Source organism: Galeopterus variegatus, unplaced genomic scaffold (assembly GCF_000696425.1).
Source record: "Galeopterus variegatus unplaced genomic scaffold, G_variegatus-3.0.2 Scaffold4226, whole genome shotgun sequence".
NCBI lineage: Eukaryota > Metazoa > Chordata > Mammalia > Dermoptera > Cynocephalidae > Galeopterus > Galeopterus variegatus.
Window position 1 is genome coordinate 15,124 of NW_007730337.1, and position 22,124 is coordinate 37,247.

The 22,124-nt window shown below is 39.1% G+C and overlaps 1 protein-coding gene across 1 annotated transcript in view; it reads right to left on the reverse strand.

Moving 5' to 3' along the window:
* The window catches only part of LOC103602621 (propionyl-CoA carboxylase alpha chain, mitochondrial), a gene marked incomplete at its 3' end in the record, with an annotated part of 175,253 nt that overhangs the window by 5,401 nt on the left and 147,728 nt on the right, over positions 1 to 22,124 (reverse strand). Inside the window, exon 14 of the mRNA XM_008587041.1 lies at positions 4,159 to 4,269. Coding sequence (XP_008585263.1) covers positions 4,159 to 4,269 — 111 coding nt within the window. The remainder of the gene's footprint in view (positions 1 to 4,158; positions 4,270 to 22,124) is intronic.

The following is a 22,124-nucleotide window of genomic DNA, read 5'->3' on the forward strand; positions in this document are numbered from 1 at the left end:
TGAGGGTTGCGATCCCATTACCGGTCCCGGTACGGGCGCGACACTGAGGGTTGCGATCCGTTGCCGGTCATGAAAAAAGACAAAAAGGTAAAAAAAAAAAAAAATAAAATAAAAGAGATAATAGGAGAGCTTTTTGGTTTTTTAAATTTTTTTTTCCTTTTTGTCTTTTTTCATGACCGGCAACGGATCGCAACCCTCAGTGTCGCGCCCGTACCGGGACCGGCTACGGGATCGCAACCCTCGGTGTTGCGCCCGCACCTCGCTCAGCCAGTGAGCCGCCGGTCTGTATGTGGGATCCGAACCCTCGGCGGGAGCGCCGCCACGCTCCCAAGCGGTGCACTGTAGCAGTGCGCCACCGGGCCGGCCTGTATTATCTCTTTTAAAATCACCATTCATTTGTCCATTTTTCATGAAACTCCTATCATTCATTTGCATGTAAAATCTTCTGGATCTTTCTTCCATATCTCTTAAAATTTCCTGCATGATTTCATTCTCTTTACCTTTTTGCTACATATGTTGAGATACTTTGGGTCACTAATTTGATTCTTAGTAGTGGCCATCTTATCTTTCACTTTGACTGCCAAAATGTTTTATTTCTAAAATCACAGTTTTGAGTTCACTAAAGTCTTTCTCCTCTAATTTCATATCCTTAAGGGTTAAGTGTTATATTTTTCAGTAAACACAGTCATCTGCATCCCCCACCAGCAGTTCTAAAACTGAGCACCGACTGTCCTCAGGGATTCTTCTAGGCTTTCCTCCCTAGGTGGGTAGGTAATCCTTTTCCTTTGTACACTAGTGGCTCTGTTTGCTTTCAGTACTCAGGTCAAAGGGTTAGTCAGTTGGTTGCTGGTAAATGCTGAACAATCAACTGGGGTATGGAGGAAGGAGAAAATCCCCAGCATGCAGCATTTGCCAACTTCCTTGTAGTAAATATTTTCTCCATGGCTGATTTCAAACTACCAACATTACATCAAAGAGGATGGCTCACGAAGACATGCACACATGGCTCTCACAAGCCAGCAGGGCAGCCCAGCACCCACGGCATAGAATCCTTGGAGAGGTGTTGCAATCATTTAAAACACTACCTCATCTTCAAAATCATCCTTGATTCCCCAAATGGGAATTGGTTTCTTTTTTCTCCACTTTCAAGATATTTTGCTTATATCTTTACTTAGCACTTATTTTATTCTGTCCTGTAGTGTAGTTAGTTCTCCATTTCTCTTGTGATGTTATCTCCTTAAGGGCAGAGAAAATATACTAGCTTTTTGATTTCCTTATAGAGCCTACACCAATTATTTGTTGAATGACTTTAATGACTGAATTCAGTCCAAATATCATAGCACCACTTTTAAATGTAAAGAAATACTTGACTAAAGTATTGGGGAAAAAAAGAAGTATAATTACTTGTATACTTTTTGTGTTGAATCAAATTTATAATAAAAATCTGTTACTTTTCAGGAGAAAAAGGTAATTCTTTTTGATGATGGGGCATGAGGTTGAAGTGTAGCAAGGTAGAAGAAAAATAAGTTCAAAATGTTTATTACAGGCCAATCAAAATTATATTCTTCAAATATCTTCTTCCTTATTTCCCCTTTACTTCAGAATCAAAATATTTTCTTACTCATTTTCCATTTCTTTTTTAGAATCAAAGGAAAATAACTTTTCAACATCAGAATCTTAAAAGTTAACATGAACAACAAGGTCATGTGTGTCCCATTTTAAAATTTTAGACACAATCATTTCAAAATTCAAGTATCTTTAGTAAAACTGTCCTAGTTTACAAATAAATTTGGGAAAATGAACATATATAATAGATAATTCTAATGCAGTCATAAAAACAAGCACTTGCCTACAAACAATGCCTAGGATAGCTGGACAGATGGGAAGCAGATGGGTAATCCCAAAGGGGCAAAATGACCTGGTCTCAAACATATGGAGAAGATCCCGGATTAACTGCAGATGCCACTTTTGGGCAGATATATCAAACAGTCAAAGATGATACAGTTTAATTCACCTAAGACCTGCTCTGGAGTAAAAATGGGGAAGGAGAAATAGAGTAATCTGAAGAAGAAGGATGAGAAATAGTAGTCATTAAGAGAAGAAAGAACTGACATGACAATAATATGAGGGAATAAAATAAGAGGTAGACATTAAGAATAGTATACTCGTAGAGGTGTGTACTTCTAAAGTCCTTAGAGGCAATATGACAATACATAGTATACTCTGATTGAAAACTTTTTGATTTATGAATTCACATCCTAGCACAATTGAAAGTGTACTCAGACAGGAGCTGAAAAGCCTAGGATCAAATCCTGGCTTTATTATTTTACTGGTCATTAGCTAAAGGCCCTTATAACAACTTATGATGATTTTTAAAATTGTGTTCCTATCTGGTATGAGCATAAGAAACAAAATAACAGAGACCATGCTGATAATTCCTTACCCCCCCCCAAAAAAAAGTAATAATACACTGAGCATATAATGGAAAACTGCAATATTTAAGTTTTAAATAAATTTCTGAGTTTAAAGGGGATTCCTTTATCTAGAGAATTTGGAACATTTTCCATTGTTGCTATATGTACAGCACATAGTCATCAACCCCAGTTAGAAATTTTAAATACCCTATTTTCTTCTCCTACGAGATATTTTACCATATATACAGACTCATACATAAATGTATTGTATGTATAAATAAATACTCACGCATGCATACAATGTTTGTTCTAAAGGTTTCCTGAAGTTTTTTACCTTTTTTCTCCTTCTGTCTACTGTCTCTATGATATCACCTTCACAAATGCATTAGCCAGGCAGACATAAAAATATATGGAAGTCCCAAGTCCACTTCACAACTTACTACAATTTTATATTAAAACTTTACACAGGACAAAACACCAAAATGTAAGGGTCGAAATAGAATGAACTGGTTATCTGTTACATGTACAGATAATTAAAAATATACAATGTAGCCTCTTCTCATCAATACTATGGATAAGATTCTTTCCATTAATTCAAAAAGTATTTAACTAGTGTCAATTATGTTTTGGTTGCTAGGAATACAATAAAAAGCAATGACCTAAGTAGTTCCTGACCTCATGAAACCAACAAATAAAAATATTATTTTAAGGTGGTATTTTATTTTGTATTTTTAAAAACTCAAAAGTTCAGGAAAAAGAATATGATGACTCATTAGTTGTTTTAAAATCTCAAATAATAGACATTCTTCCTTTCCCTTGGTACTAATAATAAAACTCTGTAACATTAAAGTTTTGAAAGAACATTAAAATCAGTCATCTCCAATTAGTCTTACAAAAACCCTGAGTTATAATTCTGAGTTAAAAACTGCTTTGTAAATGCATTCAACAGTTCAACAACATGAAGCTGACCTGAATCTATATATAGCTCCTACTGTGACTACAGGACTCATTTTATATACTAAAACAGTTTAAATAGATATAGAGAACAATTGAAATTTGTAAGAGAATATCTAATCTTCATACACACCCATTGTAAAGGCTTCTATCTTTCACATGAATAATATTTCTATTAAGTCTCATGTAAGTCCTATTGGTTTCTTAATATTACGTTAACCATATTTTCAATGCTCACAAAAGGGTTTTCTCTATCTTTCACTTGATGAGCAATTTTTTTTACTACCTGGAAACACTCACTGACAACTCTGCCACACTAAATTTCATACTCCACTCATTACTTTATTCAAAACTTGACTCTTCAGAATAAAAACCATCATCTCAGACATCTTCATTTTCATTAATAGGAGTAGCATCTGGTTTTCTGAAATTTTCAGTACTATTTTTCATAAAGATACCTTTTTTTAATCACTTAAGAAGAGTTCCTGTATAAACCCGTATCAGTAGGGAATACAAGTCCAATTAGACTTTCAGAAACCAAAAGTTCCAGGAGACTGATGATGGGCCTACAATGTTGTGCTCCCAAACACTATACTCACAGAACAGACTTACTCAACAAAATTGCAGATTACTACACTTATGAGTCACCTAAGAACACTCAACATCTTGAATGTCAAGATACTCTAAATAGGTTAATAAATCAAATATATTATAAGCCAAAAGGCCTTAATTTCAAATAAGCATAAAAATAATGACTTAAATACACTAAAATATTCCAGTGCATACATACCTTTAAAGCCATCAGGATATACATCAGAGAGAAATTTAGTACTGATGTCTCCTTTTACAAAACGTGAGTTGATTATCACTTCTCGAAGTAATGCAATATTATGTGTAACACCTAAAAACAAAATGATATCATACTGAATTAGAAAACAATAAGTCGGTTAAAAATCGAACTCTCATAACTTGGAGAAATTTACCATCAGTGTCCTATGACCTAGGACAAATCATGCAAGGTTACTTGTCTCCTTGACTGCAAATAACAAAAACAAAAAAATCTGAACTTGAGATATCAATAAAACACTACATATAAACTTGAGGAGCTTGATATTGACAAGTCAATTCCATGGGGAAGGAAATGTCTTTTCAACAAATGGTACCAGAACAACTAGATATCCATGTGGAATAAAAAGAAAATGAATCTCAACTCCAATGATAGACAAAAACTAGCTCAAAATGGGTCACAAACCTAGATATCCATGTGGAATAAAAAGAAAATGAATCTCAACTCCAATGATAGACAAAAACTAGCTCAAAATGGGTCACAAACCTAGATATCCATGTGGAATAAAAAGAAAATGAATCTCAACTCCAATGATAGACAAAAACTAGCTCAAAATGGGTCACAAACCTAGATATCCATGTGGAATAAAAAGAAAATGAATCTCAACTCCAATGATAGACAAAAACTAGCTCAAAATGGGTCACAAACCTAGATATCCATGTGGAATAAAAAGAAAATGAATCTCAACTCCAATGATAGACAAAAACTAGCTCAAAATGGATCACAAACCTAAATGTAAAGTCTAAAACTATTTTAAGACTTAATATGGGACAGGGAGGAAATCTCTGTTACCTTGAGGCAACAGATTCTTAGTACCCAAAAACCACAAACCTTAAAAATTAACAAATTGGATTCCTCAAAATTCAAAAGTCTGCTCTTCAAAAAATACAGTTAAGGAAATGAAATGGCAAGCCACAGAGAAAATATTCACATCTATTAAAAAACTTGTATCTGGAATATATAAGGAATGCTTACAACACAATTATAAAAAGACAAACACACCAAGTGAAAAAAAAAAACATGGGCAGAAGATCTGAACAGACATTTCACAAAATGTCCAGCAACCATAGGAAAAGATGTTCAATGTCATTATCATCAAAGAAATACAATAATATACCTCTACACACTAATTTATATAACTAAAAATTAAAAGATGGATATACCAAGTGTTGGTGAGAATATGGAACAATATAGCACACCCTGTGGTGGCAATATAAAATGGTATGCTCACTTTGGGACAGTTTGGCAGCTTCTGAAAAAGTTAAATATATACTCACCATATGATTCAGACAATTTACATCTAAGTATTAATCCAAGTTAAATAAAAACATATGCCTATACAAAGACTTATACACAAAGATTAAAAGCAGCTTGATTTGCAATACTCAAAACCTGGAAACAATCTAAATGTTCATCAACAAGTAAACGGATTAACAAAATGTGGTTTGTTCATACAATGGAATTCTATTCCATAATAAAAAGGAAGGGCCGGCCCGGTGGTGCACTCTACCGGTAGAGTGCGGCACTTGGGAGCGCGGTGGCGCTCCCGCCGAGGGTTCGGATCCCATATAGAGACCGGTCCGCTCACTGGTTGAGCGCGGTGCGGGCGCGACACCGAGGGTTGCGATACCGTTACCGGTCACAAAAAAAGACAAAAAGGAAAAGAAAAAAAAAAAAAGGAATGAGTCGATAATATACATAATAACAAGGACGAATCCCAGAATCATTATGCTGAGCTAAAGAAGCAAGACCAAAAATAATGCATACTTTATGAGTCTATAAAATTTTAGAAAATGCAAATCAACCTATAGTGACAGAAAGCAAATCACATGGTTACACTGGTTCTGAGGTAGGGTGAACTGCAAAGGCCATGAGGAAACTCTCAGGGGTGACAGAAATGTTAAAAGTACAGTAGTCCCCCCTCAATGGCAGTTTCACTTACTGTGGTTTCAGTTACCCACGGTCAACCATGGTCTGAAAATATTAAATGGAAAATTCCAGAGATAAACAATTCATAAGTTTTAAATTGCATGCCATTCTGAGCAGTGTGATGAAATCCCACGCCATTCCGCTCTCTCCTGGCTGGGACATGAATCATCCCTTTGTCCAGCATCTCTGAGCTGTAGATGCTCACTTAGCAGCTTTCTCAGTAATCAGATTGACTGTTGGCAGTATGATGTTCAAATAAACCTTATTTTACTTAACAATGGCTCAAAGTTCAAGAGTAGTGATGTTGGCATATTGTTATAATTGTCATTGTTAGTTATTGTTGTTAATCTCTTACTGAGCCTAATTTATAAATTAAGCCATCATAGACATATATGTACAGGAAAAAGCACAGTCTACATAGGGTTCTGTACTATATATGTGGTTCCGGGCACCCACTGGGGGTCTGGGAACATACCCCCTGTGGATAGGGTAAAGTATTGTATGTTGATTGTTGTGATGGTTTCATAAGTATATATATATATATATAAATATATGTATGTATGTATGTATGCTGAAACTCAACAAATTGAATACCCTAAATATTGTAAGTTTATTATATGTCAGTATACCTCAATAAGTGGTTTTAAAAAACAGGAAAAGAAAATAACATGTGATCTAGTAGAAAAAAATTGAGTCTAGTACACAACATAAAGTCAAAATAGGTAATTGCAAGAGAGATATCAATGGTGTTGGGAGAGTTCTATGATACAGAAAGGCTTTATGAAGGCAGGAGTATTTGATCTTGGTCATCTAGATTATAAAGATGTTAAATAGGAATAAAAGGAAATGTGAGGAGGCACTGCAAATACAGAAAAGGCAGGAATTACAACAGGCTTCTACAAGAACAGCAGGTGACTGCAGAAAAGCAGGGCTGAAGGTGAAGTAAATAGAAGGTTGTTAATTCCTTCCACTTTCTTTGGTCCCCTTCTAACAGGTACCATCATGCTGCAAAACAAACCTACAAAGCCTGATACTGATCTTGCTTTTCAAGCCTCATAGAATCCCTACTTTTTTTTTTTGTCTTTTTTCGTGTCCGGGAACGGATTGCAACCCTCAGTGTCGCGCCCGTACCGGACCGGGACCGGCAACAGGATCGCAACACTTGGTGCTGCACCCGCACCTCGCTCAGCCAGTGAGCGGGAACCAGTCTGTATGTGGGATCCGAACCCTCGGAGGGAGCGCCGCCGCGCTTCCCAAGCGGCGCACTGTAGCAGTGCGCCACCGGGCCGGCCCCTAGAATCCCTACTTTTACAACAATAATTATAAAGTAAGCAAAGAATCAGACACTCAAACTCTAGTACCAGCTCTACCTCTTACCTTAGGTGAGATATTTAACCTCTCAAAGCTTTAGTTTCCTCATTTGTAAACTGGTGACAGTAATAGAACCTATTGTGCATGATTGTCATGAGGTAAAAATGAAATAATGCTTAATGCAATGCCAGGTACTGAAAAAGGTACTATCCTTTTATACGGGAATAAACAAAGAATGTAAGACAAAATGTAATTAATAAAACATCAGACAGACGTTGTACTGCATCCTAAGCTTCAGCACCAACTTACCGAACTAACTTCATGTTCTGTAAGAATTTAAAAGGCTCCTCGAAAGAGGTCTGGCTGCAAAAGGAAAATTAAGGGCCGGCCCGGTGGCGCACTGGATAGTGCGCCGCTTGGGAAGCGCGGCGGCGCTCCCGTCCGAGGGTTCGGATCCCACATGCGGACCGGTTCCCGCTCACTGGCTGAGCGGGGCGTGGGAGCAACACCGAGGGTTGCAATCCCGTTGCCAGTCCCCGGTCCGGTACGGGGGCAACACTGAGGGTTGCGATCCGTTGCCGGACACGGAAAAAAAAAAAAAAAAAAAAAAAAAAAAAAAAAAAAGGAAAATTAATCCCTTGATCATATGTTTTACAAACAGACAACACTAAAGCACTTTTGAAGAGGAAAATTGTACATATGCATAGGAAAAGACAGCTGTGGTGTTCCAGGAAGAGAATAGCATTTGTGACTTACACAGATTTTCCTGGCTAGGAAAGAAAAATAGAGAAACATGCAGAAGGACCCGAAGAGCAGTAGATGAAGTCTGGGTAATATTAGGGAAAAACTGAAAGTGTTTAAGAATTTTCACTGTTGTAAGAGGCAAATGGTTACCACAGGTACTTCAGTGGAGACGACTGAAAGAACATCATGGCCACAGGGCATGAGCAAAGGAGAGAATGCTGCTAGACGCCACTGAAAAGGAGAATAGGGGCATTCGGGGTCTTGCAGGCCACGTGAAGATTTCACTTTCTCTTGAGAGCAACTACAATGGTTGAAGCAGGGTAGAGATGACTGGATTTACGCATTCCAGGAACCACTCAGGCTGCTATCTGGAAAAGGGATTGGGGAAGGGCAAGAGTGAAGATGGGAAAATTTGTTAGCTGACAATTTCAGGAGACATGCTAAAAAACGAATAGAAACGGAGAAAAGTAGCTGGACTTGAAAGATGTTGAAGAGGAAGACACGGCTTGGAGATTTAACCGATGTCAAGAATGTGGAGATGAACTCAATACCCAAATTTCTGACTCTGCAACGTGATGGAAGATGCCGTTTGAAGAGAAGAAATAGGTTGAGAGGAAAAAATCTGATTCACTTTAGGCAAGTTAAACTTGAGATGCCTGTGAGATGTCTGAATATTAGAGTTCAGAAGAAGAGGAAGATTAGAACGTATACAACGGAATACAGATGTTTTCTAGTTATGGGGGTGGACATCCACATAAAGGAATCCAGAACAGAGTGAGAAACAGAGTAATGCAAAATAAAACCAGCAACATGCAAATTATTCATATATTATAACTGAAGTTCTGGAAAAATAAGTTCCTAATGAGGGGACTAAAAAAACTCAAAGTTAGAAGACCAAGGTACAGTAGCAATTGAATTTCCAAAAAAAGTGGTTCTTATATACAATTAACAATTCAGAATATTTCAATTTACAAGCTTTTTTGCAAAATACTAGATAAGTTAACTAGACAGTCTAACTCCCAGGATTTTTGTCTTTCCCTCCCATGGTTAAAAAATACTGTTTACTTATATATCAGTATTTCATATTTAACTTTACTGGCTTTTCTGTTACAGCCTAGTGCTGGTATAAATTTTCTAGTTCTCTGTGTGGCCAATGTCAAAACAGCTGGAACCAAGCCCTGTCTTCAGTAAAATATGACAGCTTTCAGAAAGAGTTCATGATAATTTGAACAAAAATAGGATTATTTTCCCCATGATAAATTCATGACTGATGACATCCAAAAAATTAAAATGCATGCAGTTTTATAGAATAAATGTTATATTTTTATTCCATATTCAAAATTGAAAAAGAGGTGTTGATTTCAGAAAATGTAACTCAAAGGAATTATAAGCAAAAACTAATTTACATTTTGTATATCAAAGAACAGAGCAATTCAAGCACATAAATAAAGCATAGACTTTTAAAAATACTTCTACTTGAATAGTAAATAAATCGAGCATGAAAATACAGACTTATCTCACTAAACGATACTTCAAGAATAAAAACACAAAAGCATTTTTTTTAATGTTCTTGAGTAATATATTACATAATATTGTGCAAAATCAACTCATTATCTGTTTTTCTTTCCTAAGGAATATATGGTGAAATAATGGTTCATGGCAGACAACCAATACAGAGGTGCCACAACTGACTATTCCAAAAACTACTGTACATTATTTCTAAAGCCAAAACGGGAATAATCAGAAACTCATTTTATACCTAAAAGCTCAAAAAATCAGATGGGAAAAATCATTGAACTATTAAAAGGCATCCTACATATTTGAAAGTTACTATTCTGTATTTAGTTTACCTTCTTTCCATATCCCAGGAAAGACAATGCTATTTGAACAGATCCTTATTTAAATAGTAGGTGGACAGTAGAGGTATTCTTGGAGAGTTAGTTTACAACTTCAGCAACATTATTAATCATATACCCATAAAAATTATGACTGGGAGTTTCAGATTGGGAATAGAGGATGACCTCTGACAAAGTTCACCAGGTCCCATCTGTATGGGAAATCACGACCGGGCCACATTAGAGAGGCCCCTAAGAGCAGCCTTCTCCTGACTACCTGCTGGTTCCAAAACACTGCCTAGACATTAGCTACACATGCTGCCAGGATCAAACAGAGGCCAAAAGGCATTGCTACTTCATAAAGACTTAGAAATTAAACAAATTATATTTTTGCTCTAAACTTTCTCTATCTTAATTGTTCAAATGTAAAAAAATATTTACATTTGAACAATTAAGCAGTTAAGTTGTCCTTCCTTTTCTGCCCTTCATAAAACAATTTTTTAACCTATCTATCCTTTAGAATTAGCCAGATGAATAACATATAAGTAAAAGTCACAAAGTCATCTGTTTTTATACCATAAATGCGGGGGTGGGGGGTAGATTTCTCTTCCCTATTTTTTAACCTTATTTTGGAATCATTTCAGAATTTTAGAAAATTTTCAAAAATAGTACAGAGAAGTGCTGAATATCCTTTGCCTAGATTCTCCAAATGTTAATATTCTACCATATTTATTTGCTTTATCATTAATTTTCTGTGTATGTACACATACACATAATTTTCTTTCTTAAACATCTGAGGGTAAGTTGCAGGCAAGATGCTATTTTACCTCTAAATACATCAGTGTATATTTCCTAAAAGCAAAGTAAGTCTCTTATTAATCACAGCACAAGGATGAAAATCAGAAAAGTGTAACGCTAATAATATTATCATTATCTAATCTGCAGACCTTATTCAAATTTCACCAATTGTTCCCTTATGACCTTTACTACAAAAGAAAAACACTTTTTTCTGGTCCAGGGTCTAATCCAGGATCACACACTGCATTTAGCTGTCATGTGTCTTTAGTTTCCTTTGATCTAGATAAGTTGCTCGACTTGTCTTTGTGTTTCTTGACCTTGACATGTCTGAAGAGTAGAAGCCATTTATTTTGTAGACTGCCTTTCAATTTGGTTTTTCTGATGTTTCCTCATAATTACATTCAGGTTACATGTTGTTGGCAAGCACATCACAGAAATGATGTTGTGTTCTTTTCACAGCATCGTATCAAGAGGCACATGATGCTGATTTGTTCCATTACCAGTGAGGCTAATTTTGATTATTTGGGTAAGTCGCCAGTCTTCTCCAATGTAACAGCACTCACTTACCCATTGTAATTAATAAGTATCTCATAGGGGAGATGCATAAAACTATGAAAATACCTGTTTCTCATATTTCCACCCACTAAGTTAATATCCATTGATTATTCCTATTTAAAAAACTTGATAATTGCCAAATGGTGATTTTTCTACATTAGTTAAAAATTTACAATAAGGAAGAGCTATGTCTTTTCCTCCATTTATCTGACCTACCTATTTACATCAGTATTAGCTCATGGACTCTTATTTTATTCCATGCATTATACTGCATTACTAGCATATTTATTTTGTTGCTGACATTTTCCCAGATTTGCCCAGATGTAGCCCCTTCAAGCTGGCTTCTGGGTCTTTTTGACAGATCATCATTTTTGAGCACTTGCTTACTTTCTTACACAAGATGTTTCAGGGCTCATCTTGTACTCCTCCTGAAATAAGACATTTTATTATGGAGCTGTGGTTCCATTTATGGGAAAATGGTATTTAGAAAACAAGATCTAGGTGCTTGGTGTGCTCAAGCTACAGGTGTCAATGCTTGTATGATCTCTCCGCAGGGCAGTGGTGTCACTTGAAGGCAATTTGTCCCCTAGGGGATATATGGCAATGTCTGGAGATACTTGGCTGTTACAACTAAGGAGATGCTACTGTCATTTAGTGGGTAGAGGCCAAGGATGTTAATAAACATTCTACGATGCATAAAACAGCATTCCCCAAAACAAAGAATTGTCTGCCCTAAAATGTCAACAGGGCCGGGCCGGCCCGGTGGCGCACTGGATAAGTGCGCCGCTTGGGAAGCGCGGCGGCGCTCCCGCCCAAGGGTTCGGATCCCACATACAGACCGGTTCCCGCTCACTGGCTGAGCGAGGCGTGGGAGTAACACCAAGGGTTGCAATCCCGTTGCCGGTCCCCGGTCTGGTACGGGGGCAACACTGAGGGTTGCGATCCGTTGCCGGACATGGAAAAAGACAAAAGACAAAAAAAAAAAAAAATGTCAACAGGGCCAAAGTTGAGAAACCCTGAGCTAGAGAATATGTGTATATGTGTGTTTTCACAAACACAAACATGTATTTATACAAGAGTATTTATCAATTCACCTTAAAACCTAAGAGTTTACACTAATAACTTCAATTTCAATCCAGCACCTCAGGTTTATTCTCCTCTTATCCATTCCCACATCTGTAACTGCCTTCTCTGACAGGGAGAAACATGGCTCTTATTATTCACGATATATGTATTTCCCCAGGCCCAGAATATACATGAACTGGTTTCAGAACTGCTAGCCCATAAACTATGAAAAGTGAATCTACTAACTAGAGTTTAATATTTGTTAATACATATTTTGTCTTTAGCCTGAGGGTATACAGTAATAATACTGTTAAAAGTTATTTGGGTTAGTTTTTTCTTTCCTCTCCCCTTCAACATGATTATTACTCACGTGAAATAAAGTCCTGTCCATTTGTTTCTGTTTGTATTCCATTTTGAGTTTTTCCCCCAGGTGTTGATGATTTTGTATATTTACTTATAAATATTAACATGGATCTAAACATCAGAATTATACAAAAACATTTGATCAAAGAAATCTTGCCCCTTCATCCCCATTTACCTTGTTTCCCATCCCCCAATCATTTCCCCCATATCCCCCCTCCACCTCCTGAAGGTACACCACCTTATTAGTTCTGGTCTTGAATATGTGTGTGTATTTCCACAAATGAGCAACATGTATCTATTATTTCCCCGAGTCCTCCACGAATACCTATTCTCCCCTTCTTCTTTAATTAAAAAAAAAAACAAAAAAAGCTACTTTTAGCTTGGTAAATGGCCATGCTGATACCAACTATATTTCCTATCTTCCTGTACAGCTAGGTGTGACCATGTGACTAAATGCTAATAGGATGGGGGGAGAAAGAAGGGATGCCCTTTCTAGGTTATACCCTGAAAAAAAAAAAGGGCATGAACTCCCCTGCCACCCTCCTGCTGAGACTTGCCTATGGGCATGAAAGCAGCCACTCTGGGCCCCAAAATGAAACCACCTGTTGTGAATGCAAGAGTCACCCCACCAGCCTTGACAACCCCCTTTCTGTACTGTTACTTAATCTTTCTTATGTCACTGTATTTTTTATTCTTTTTACAACTGCTTACACTACAGCCTAACCATGAAGGTCCTCGGATGGCGTGATGATGGTGCATTCCATGAAATGAAAACAACAATGAAGTAGGAAAAGAGTGCATAAAAGGAAGTGGTGAAAATGAGATCACAGAGGCCATGCAGGGTTTTGCAGGCCACGTGAAGGCAATGGAAGACACCAAAGGATTCTAAGTAGAGAAGTGACCATGATGTTATGATATAATATGAGATATATATTTGGTCTTTGTCTCAGTTCCTGGCACAGAACTCCTAAAACAGGCTTCAGAGACCTTCCAAGTTGGTGAACACATGGAAGTGTTAGAGGGTAGTGTACTTGAAGAGGACATGGAAGCTCTGCACCCCTCCCCCACACCTTGCCCTATGGATCTCCTCCATTTGGCTATTCTCAAGCTGTATTCTTTATAATAAACCAGTAATAGTAAGCAAAGAGTTTTCCTGAGATCTGGGAGGCATTTCTGCAAATTACCAAACCTGAGGAAGAGATTGTGGGAACCCCCAATTTATAGCTGGTCAGCCAGAAGTACAGGTGGCAACATAGAACTTGTGATTGGCATGTGAAGTGGGGGCAGTCTCACGGGATTGAGCCTTTACTCTGTGGGATCTGAAACTAACTCCAGGTTGATAGTGTCAGAATTTAATTGAACCAAATTGTAGGACACCTAGTTAGTGTTTGCAGAGAATTGGAGAACTGCTTGGTGGAGGGACAGATTTGGTGTCAGAGGGTTTTGTATTTGGGACAATTAGTTTTGTACTTTACAAAGATTATTCTGTCTATACCAAAGAATGGATTGGTGCAGGAAGCTACTGCATGATATAGATGGCAATGGCATGGCACAGCAGGGCCAAAGAAAAGTGAACAGAATCAAAGATTATTTATATAAAAGTGTACAGAGGCAACCCCTCAGAAAGCCTTCGAAACCACTTTAAAAAGCCCAAGGTCTCACCTTCCCACAAGATACTTCAGGGACTCTGTATCCTTCAGCAGAAGCACAGCTTCTCTGGCCACCCCTTATCCTCAGAACTTCAGCTGATGCAACTACCCCCACCTCCCCTAAATAACTCTTCCTTCTTTTCCAAGCCATTCCATGCTATCTTCCTAACTTCTGCTTCATTATCAGTCAGGTCCACTGTATGTTTGGTATTTTCATAGAACATTCCATCCACCTCCTTGCTGGTAACCTCAATGCCCTCAAGGATCTTACTTCTCCAGCAACCCTCATATCCCTCCTTGCTACACACTACCACTTCCAGAACATTACCTCTTCTAATTCTTTTTTTTTTTTAATTTATTTTGTTTATAGAATCAAAATCGATTATACATATCTGGGGGCTTGAACATTGAGATATGTTGATTAAATCAATATTACTAGCATATATATTGTTACAAATCGTAATTATTCCTTATGCCCCTTGTCCAATCTCTCCCCGTCCCCCATTTTCTCCCCCTCCCCCCTCTAATTGCCATAGATTTCTTCTCTCCTTCAGAAAGAATAATGGTTACTCTGTTAACTTGTTGCCTAGATGATCTGTCCGATGCTGAGAGATGTGATCGGGTCCCCCAATATTTTCATAGAGCAGATGCTTCTTCTGTCACTCTGAAATGAGTTTTGTGGAAAGAGACATCCTCTTCTTTTCTTTGTCTCTGCTGGTGACTCTCCTTGTGTCAATGCACTCCAGTGGTTGGCAGACCACCTGCATGGTGGTTGTGGCGTCTAGCCGCTTTTGCAGCAGCCCTGGTTATTGTGGTGGCTGTGGTGGGCCACCCACGTGGAGGTGCTGTTTTCGGTATGCTCCTTGGCACTGGCAGTGTGCCTGATTGTGGGGTGTGTTTGGTCTCCTCCTCCATGCCTCTGGTCCCTGGGCAGGTTCCAAGGCACTGGCACCATGTGCCTAGCTGTGGGAGAGCGGTCCAGTCCTCTTCTCCATGTCCTGGGTCCCTGGGCAGGCCCTGAGGTACTGGTGCAGTGTGCCTGGTTGTGGGAGGAGGGTCTGGTCCCCTTCTCCATACCTCGGGTACCCAAGTGGGCCCTGAGGTGCTGGCGTTTTGTGCCTGGTGTGGGAGGAGGGTCGAGTCCCTGGCTCCATGCCTCAGGTCACTGGGCAAGACCTGAGGCACTGGCTTGGTGTATCTGGTTATGGGAGAGAGGGCCAGTCCCCTTCAGCATGCCTCTGGGTCGGACAGGCCCCGAGGTGCTGACGCAGTGTCCCTGGTTGTGGGAGAGAGGTCCAGTCCCCTTCACCTTGCCTCAGGTCCCTGTGTGGGCCTCGAGGTACTGGCATGGTGTGCCTTGTTGTGGGAGGAGGGTCTGGTTCCTGCCTCCATGCCTCAGGTCACTGGGTGGGACCCGAGGTGCTAGCTTGGTGTGCCTGGTTGTGGGAGAGAGGTCCAGAACCCTTCTCCATACATCAGGTCCCCAGGCAGGGACTGAGGTACTGGCATGGTGTGCCTGGTTGTGGGAGAGAGGTCTGGTCCCCTTCTCCATGCCCCGGGACCATGGGCAGGCCCCAAGGCACTGGCTTGGTGTGCCTGGTTGTGGGAGAGGTCTGGTCCCCTTCTCCCTGCCTCGGGTCCCTGGGCAGGCCCCAAGGCGCTGGTGCAGTTTGCCTGGAAGTGGGAGTGAGGTCTGGTCCCCAGATCCAAGCCTCTGGTTCCCAGGCAGGCCCCAAGGTGCTGGTGGTCTGCCTGGGCCAGAACTAATTTTTTGTCCTTTGTTTCTAACATGGAGGAACTTCCTGTGGGAACCAGTACTTGAGCTGTGTGGTTGTTTAAATTGCTACTTTACTGCTGTTTCCCTCGGGAAGGCTTTTTGTGCAGGTCAGGATTTAATGGCTGATCTTATAAGTACTTCTGGCTCTCCAGAGACCCCGTGGATCTGTGTTCTGTAGAATCTCCGATCTGGGCCTGAGTTTTTTCATCAAACTGCACCCCATGCAATTCTGCATTCCCGCCCAGTCTCCTCTGAGTGGTCCTGTGCTGATTGGGGGGCAGGTCATCTGTCCTTGCTGTGTCCCAGTGTTCTCCTGGTGTTCCTATCTTGCCCACCACCCATGCTCCAAATACTTCTCATGGGATGGGCCCTGCCTCGTTCCCTTGCAATGACTCACCGGTCTCTGAACGGCTCCCTTTTTTCAGTTGCTCTGGCTCCTCACTCCTGCATGGGTCCACAGGAACCCTATTAGGGGTCTTGCTGTCCTGGGGCCGCCAAGGCCCTCTTCCCCCTGCCGCCTCCAAGTAACTCCATCTGAAGGGCACAGCTGCGGCTTCTGCCCGCTCCTGCTCCATGTGCTCATCAACTCAAGCCTAAGCAGCTGCGGCCCGAAATGCTCAGAGCAGCTTTTTCTTTCCCTCGTCATAGTTTCTCCCACCTTCATGAACTCCGTAGGTCTCTCCTCTTCTTCCCCCGAGCTCCAGCTGCCCTGGCTTGGCTGATGTTACATTTTTATAGTTGTAAACTTGGTTGATTTGTGGGAGAGAGTGATGCTGCAGCCTGTCTATTCCGCCATCTTAATTCTATATCTACCTCTTCTAATTCTTGGAGAAACTTCTGCTAACCTTGAGGCTAATTGTATCTGGCTATAAAATCCTCTCCAATTCCTTGACATTTATCAACATCATTGCCACAACCCAATATCCACTAAAGAATCTTTGTTACCTGACTCACAATCTTTTTTTCTGATCCTAACCCATCTCGTCTACTGTATGGATGACCCATGTACCATCTTCACATCTCAGCTCTTTGGACCTCAACTCAAATAATCTAGTCTTTTATTTTAGCCACTTGGTCCCATCGTAACACCCTGAAATCTTCTAATCCTCAGTAATTGCATCATATTTAAAATCGGCAATTCAAAGAATAGCATGTTCTACTGCAACCCCATCCTTCAAGCTCACTTCCCAGTGCCTTCACTGGACCAACACTGACACCTCCAATCTAGAATGCAGGACATTAAGTCAATTGCCCTGACTGTTCTCAATAATTAATGAAATGAAATACAAAAGAGGCAAGATAATAAAACGATATAACCAAAGACATTGTGCAAACTTTGGACCATGAACAGGGTTAAAAAACAGATTTAAAAAAAAAAAAATCTTGAATATGGACAATACATTAGACTGCTCTTAATTTTTTTTAGTGTGATAATGGTGTTGTGGTTTTTTGGGAACATGATTTTACCTTGAAGATGCACAGTGAAGTATTTAGGTGATGTGTCATGATGTTTGCAACTTTCTTTTAAATGGATCAGAAAAAAACAGAAGAAAGAATGGGAAGAGGAGAGGAAAACGGAAGAGTGAGGAAGATGGAGAAAAAGGTAGAGAAAGAGAGAAAGGGGGAAATGGAGAAACAAAGCAAATGTCCAAAAGTTCAACAATAAATTAATCTGGTGAAGAGTATACAGGTGTGCATCATACTACTCATCCAATTTTTCTCCAGGTTTGAAAATACCTAAAATAAAAAGCCTTAAGGGAAATATATCAAGAAAAAACCCTCTTTGATAAATCCTTTGAGCTAAAAGAAAATTCAGTCTGACGTATGTACATCCACACCTTATTTTGTGCTTATCCAAACGTAATTAAAATATTTTAGGATGGGAAGTGGCTTAACTAATATGAGAATGTACTACACATTACTCCACAAATTGCTCTTCTTCTTTAACAATACATATGGACATGTCTTCAAGTCACAGCTGCATAGTATTTTACAGTAAAGATGCGCTGTACATGATTCAATCTTTCATCCATTTAGTGGACACTGGTTGGTCGGCATTTTGACTACTACAAACAATTCTGTTGTAAATGTCCTTGGGAACATCCTCTCACAATTCAGTCTTTTAACTCTACATGAAAGATTACCATAAGTTGAACAGCTGGGTCAAAGGGTAGGTACTTTTATTCACATCTATTGCCAGATTATCTTCTCAAAAGACTACAGTAGAGCAAGTCACACTCCAAAGAGGCCTTCCCCTTTATTTCATCTGCACAGTGAGTTACCAGACTTTTTAAAAATGCTGCCACTCTGGCAAGCTACTTGAAGGCAGCACAAAGTGAGGTACTCTCAACAGAGTTACCTATTAAGTCCTAAAGTACTCATATTGTCTTTCAAAAGACAAAAAAGGAGAGGAAAGAAAAGAAAGATACCCTACCCCCCTCCTTGAATTCCCACCATACTTTTTCACCCCACTATTACAGCACTTATGAAGTTATATTATACTTATCTGTTTATATGTTTTTCATACAAGTATACCAGAAACTCCTTGAAATCAGGATTGGTATCACTCACTCACTCATTCATTCATTCAACAAATATTTATTAATTACCTACCACATGTCAAACACTGCTAAGCATCAGTAATACCCAAGTAAAAAACACCATCAGGGGCCGGCCCAGTGGCGCACTGGATAGTGCGCCGCTTGGGAAGCGCGGCGGCGCTCCCGCCCGAGGGTTCGGATCCCACATACAGACCGGTTCCCGCTCACTGGCTGAGCGAGGCGCGGGGGCAACACCGAGGGTTGCGATCCCGTTGCGGGTCCCGGTCCGGTACGGGGGCGACACTGAGGGTTGCGATCCGTTGCCGGACACGGAAAAAAGAAAAAAAAAAAAAAAAAACACCATCAGATAAACAAGATAAACACCCTCTTATACCTAATATTTTTAGGGAACAATCCAATATTTAGCAATTAATCATACAATTAATACTTTAATTACAGTGATGGTAAATGCTTTGGAGAAGCATTGGAACGGGGTGAAATGAAGGCATAAAGCCCCAGCACATGGTACTGGGAATGACCTAAAACAGACTTTTGATATTGCTTACCTATGGTTTAATAAATTTCACATCACCAACTGACCGATAAAGTCATTTATGACATATGATTCCTAACTATGTGGTTTTATAATTGTGATGAGAGAGGGAAGAAAGAAGAAGGGAACTAAAGATAGTGAACGACATGAGCCAGTGTAGTGCCAAGCCCTTCATACTTAACCTCCCTTCATCCTCACCACTAATTTATAAGGCAGAGACTATCACTCCACTTTTAAAACGTAGAGTATGAGATTCAGAGAGACAAAGTAATTTGGTAAAAATCACATAATTACTATATGGCATGAGAATAGTGTGTGAACCCAGGTCTGTCTGGTTTCTTTCTACTACATCACAATGACTCAAATGTAGCATTTCAGACTAAGCCTGAAAAAAATCTATCTGTTCAAGAAAATACATTTTTTACATGTGATGCATGTAACAGCAGGAAAATATGGCAAACCTACTTGGTACTTAAGTCAGTTAATTTAAAAATATAGTAATTGGTGAATGAATAAAGTATAGAAATTAAATAAGTAAATTAGTGGAAAATATGTTCAATTAAGTATAAAACATGAAAGTATGTTCTGTAAATATGAAAGAATATTCCTCTCAGAAGCCAGACAGAGTAGAAGAATAACTTTTAGTTGGGACCAGTACAAACTAATATTTTGACAAACTGCCCAGATGCCATGCCATCATGTTGTATTATACCAAAATTTAACAGAGATGTGATCTGACAAAATATTCTTACTCAGACTACCTCCAATTCATGAATTTACTGTTCAAGCTTATTAGAGTAAAACCTAAATTAACCAAAATCTAATAACTGAACAACTACAATGAAAAATTCAAAGATTAAGAGGGGGGAAAACCCCATAGAATACTCTTAAGAATACTCTAAAGTCCTCCAGAAATAACCTTTCAAGTAACTTATTTATGTCTATTATGTGTACTTAAACACATGAGGGGTCTTCAAAAAGTTCATGAAAAGACTTGCATTATCCTTTAATTCTATTTTCCATGAACTTTTTGAAGTACCCTCATAGAGAGACAAACATCCAAATTAGAGGTGTGTTTCAAACATGCACTAAAGGGCCGAGCCTGTGGCGCACTCGGGAGAGTGTGGCACTGGGAGCACAGCAGCACTCCCGCCGCGAGTTTGGATCCTATATAGGGATGGCCAGTGCGCTCACTGGCTGAGCACGGTGTGGCCGGTCTCAAAAAGGACAAAAAAAAAAAAAAAAATGCACTAAAGTCATTTGGGGGACAATATTATTTCTGTGGGAAAATAGACACCACCAGCCCCAGGACTACAACCAATGTATAGAGATTACATGTATTTGCTGCTTAAAACAGTGGAAACAGCAAAGTTATAAAACCAGTAAATACTCCATAAAGAAGGCTAAAAAGGAAATCACAAGTGAGCTAGAAAGAATATAAAGGAGATTTTTCAAATTTTCAGATACTCTGCATATTGAAGTTACTGATTTTTTTTTTAATTACATCTAGGTTCACATGAAAGCTTACTGTTTTCCCTTAGTTGACAAGGATGAAGCACTAGCACATGAGATTACACAGAATCACCATTACTTATTCGTTAGTAAAAGTAAAGAAATGAGGGTGATGCTTAAAGGGAAAGGAGGGAAGAAATTTCTCCTGATGTAACAAGGGAAAAACTGGAAAAGATGAGGAGAGTGTGGATTGTATGATTTAACTGTCATTAAATGAAAATAAGCAGGAAAAGGTAGAGGTGCAAAAATAGGGTCACTAAATTGCCCTGGGCCACTAATGTACAGTTGTACAAACTGTTCACAGCACAAAGGCACTCAGTCAAGGGGGCAAAGCAAGGGCTTGATAAGCTCCACTGCTAAGCTGGGCTTCCTGTCTCAGAGCGGGATATGTCCTGAGAATAGAGCACTTCTATTTCACACAAAGCTCCAGTCCACTTGACAAGCACCTAAAAGCTGTATCCACTCAAAGTGAGGTCTTCTGAAATTTGCATAAAAGCACCATTTGGCCTTGAGGGAGGCTATATAGTAATACTCCACCACCGTTCTACTACTTCAGCCTCCAAGTCTAGCCTCCCAGCCCCACCGTTATATTCACTGAGCCATGAGAAAAGAGCAAAACTAGACAATAGTCAGTCTTTCCTACGAACTGTTCTTTGACCCACACTATTCATTCACAACTGAAAGTGAACTTACATCTTGCAGTTTAAATCTGATATTAAAGTCCATTATTCTGAAGTTGACAATAATTTATGTTGAGCTAAAGTAATCTTTTCATCACTAATGGAAAGTTGCTAATAAAATTTAGAACGTAATTTACTCCTTGAGGGGGTTAAGTATAACTTTGCTTTCATTGTATAAATGGAATGGCTGCTCCTAATTCAGTTATCCTACACACTCTAAAGGTTTGTAGGATCACAGTTTATAAGGCATTATAACTATAATATATGTACGAGGTAACAAAACTGCATTTCTTAGAAAATAGTGTATAATTTTCCCTAATCACAGAAGCAAACAGCTATACCCTCTACCCCCAAATCAGTCAAATGTTAAGTCATTATGCTTTATATCTCCATACATTTTCAAGTTTCCTATGTCAAAAAAAAAAACCAAAAACCCATAGACAATAATATAGCAAAATTGCTATCAAACTGCACTGGCCAATTGTCCTTTAATCTGAAGTCTCTTGTTTTACATACCATACATACCTACAAATACTAGATGCTCATCTAGGAAAGGTCATAAGTCATATGTTTAATTAAATAACTTAAGATGTACATA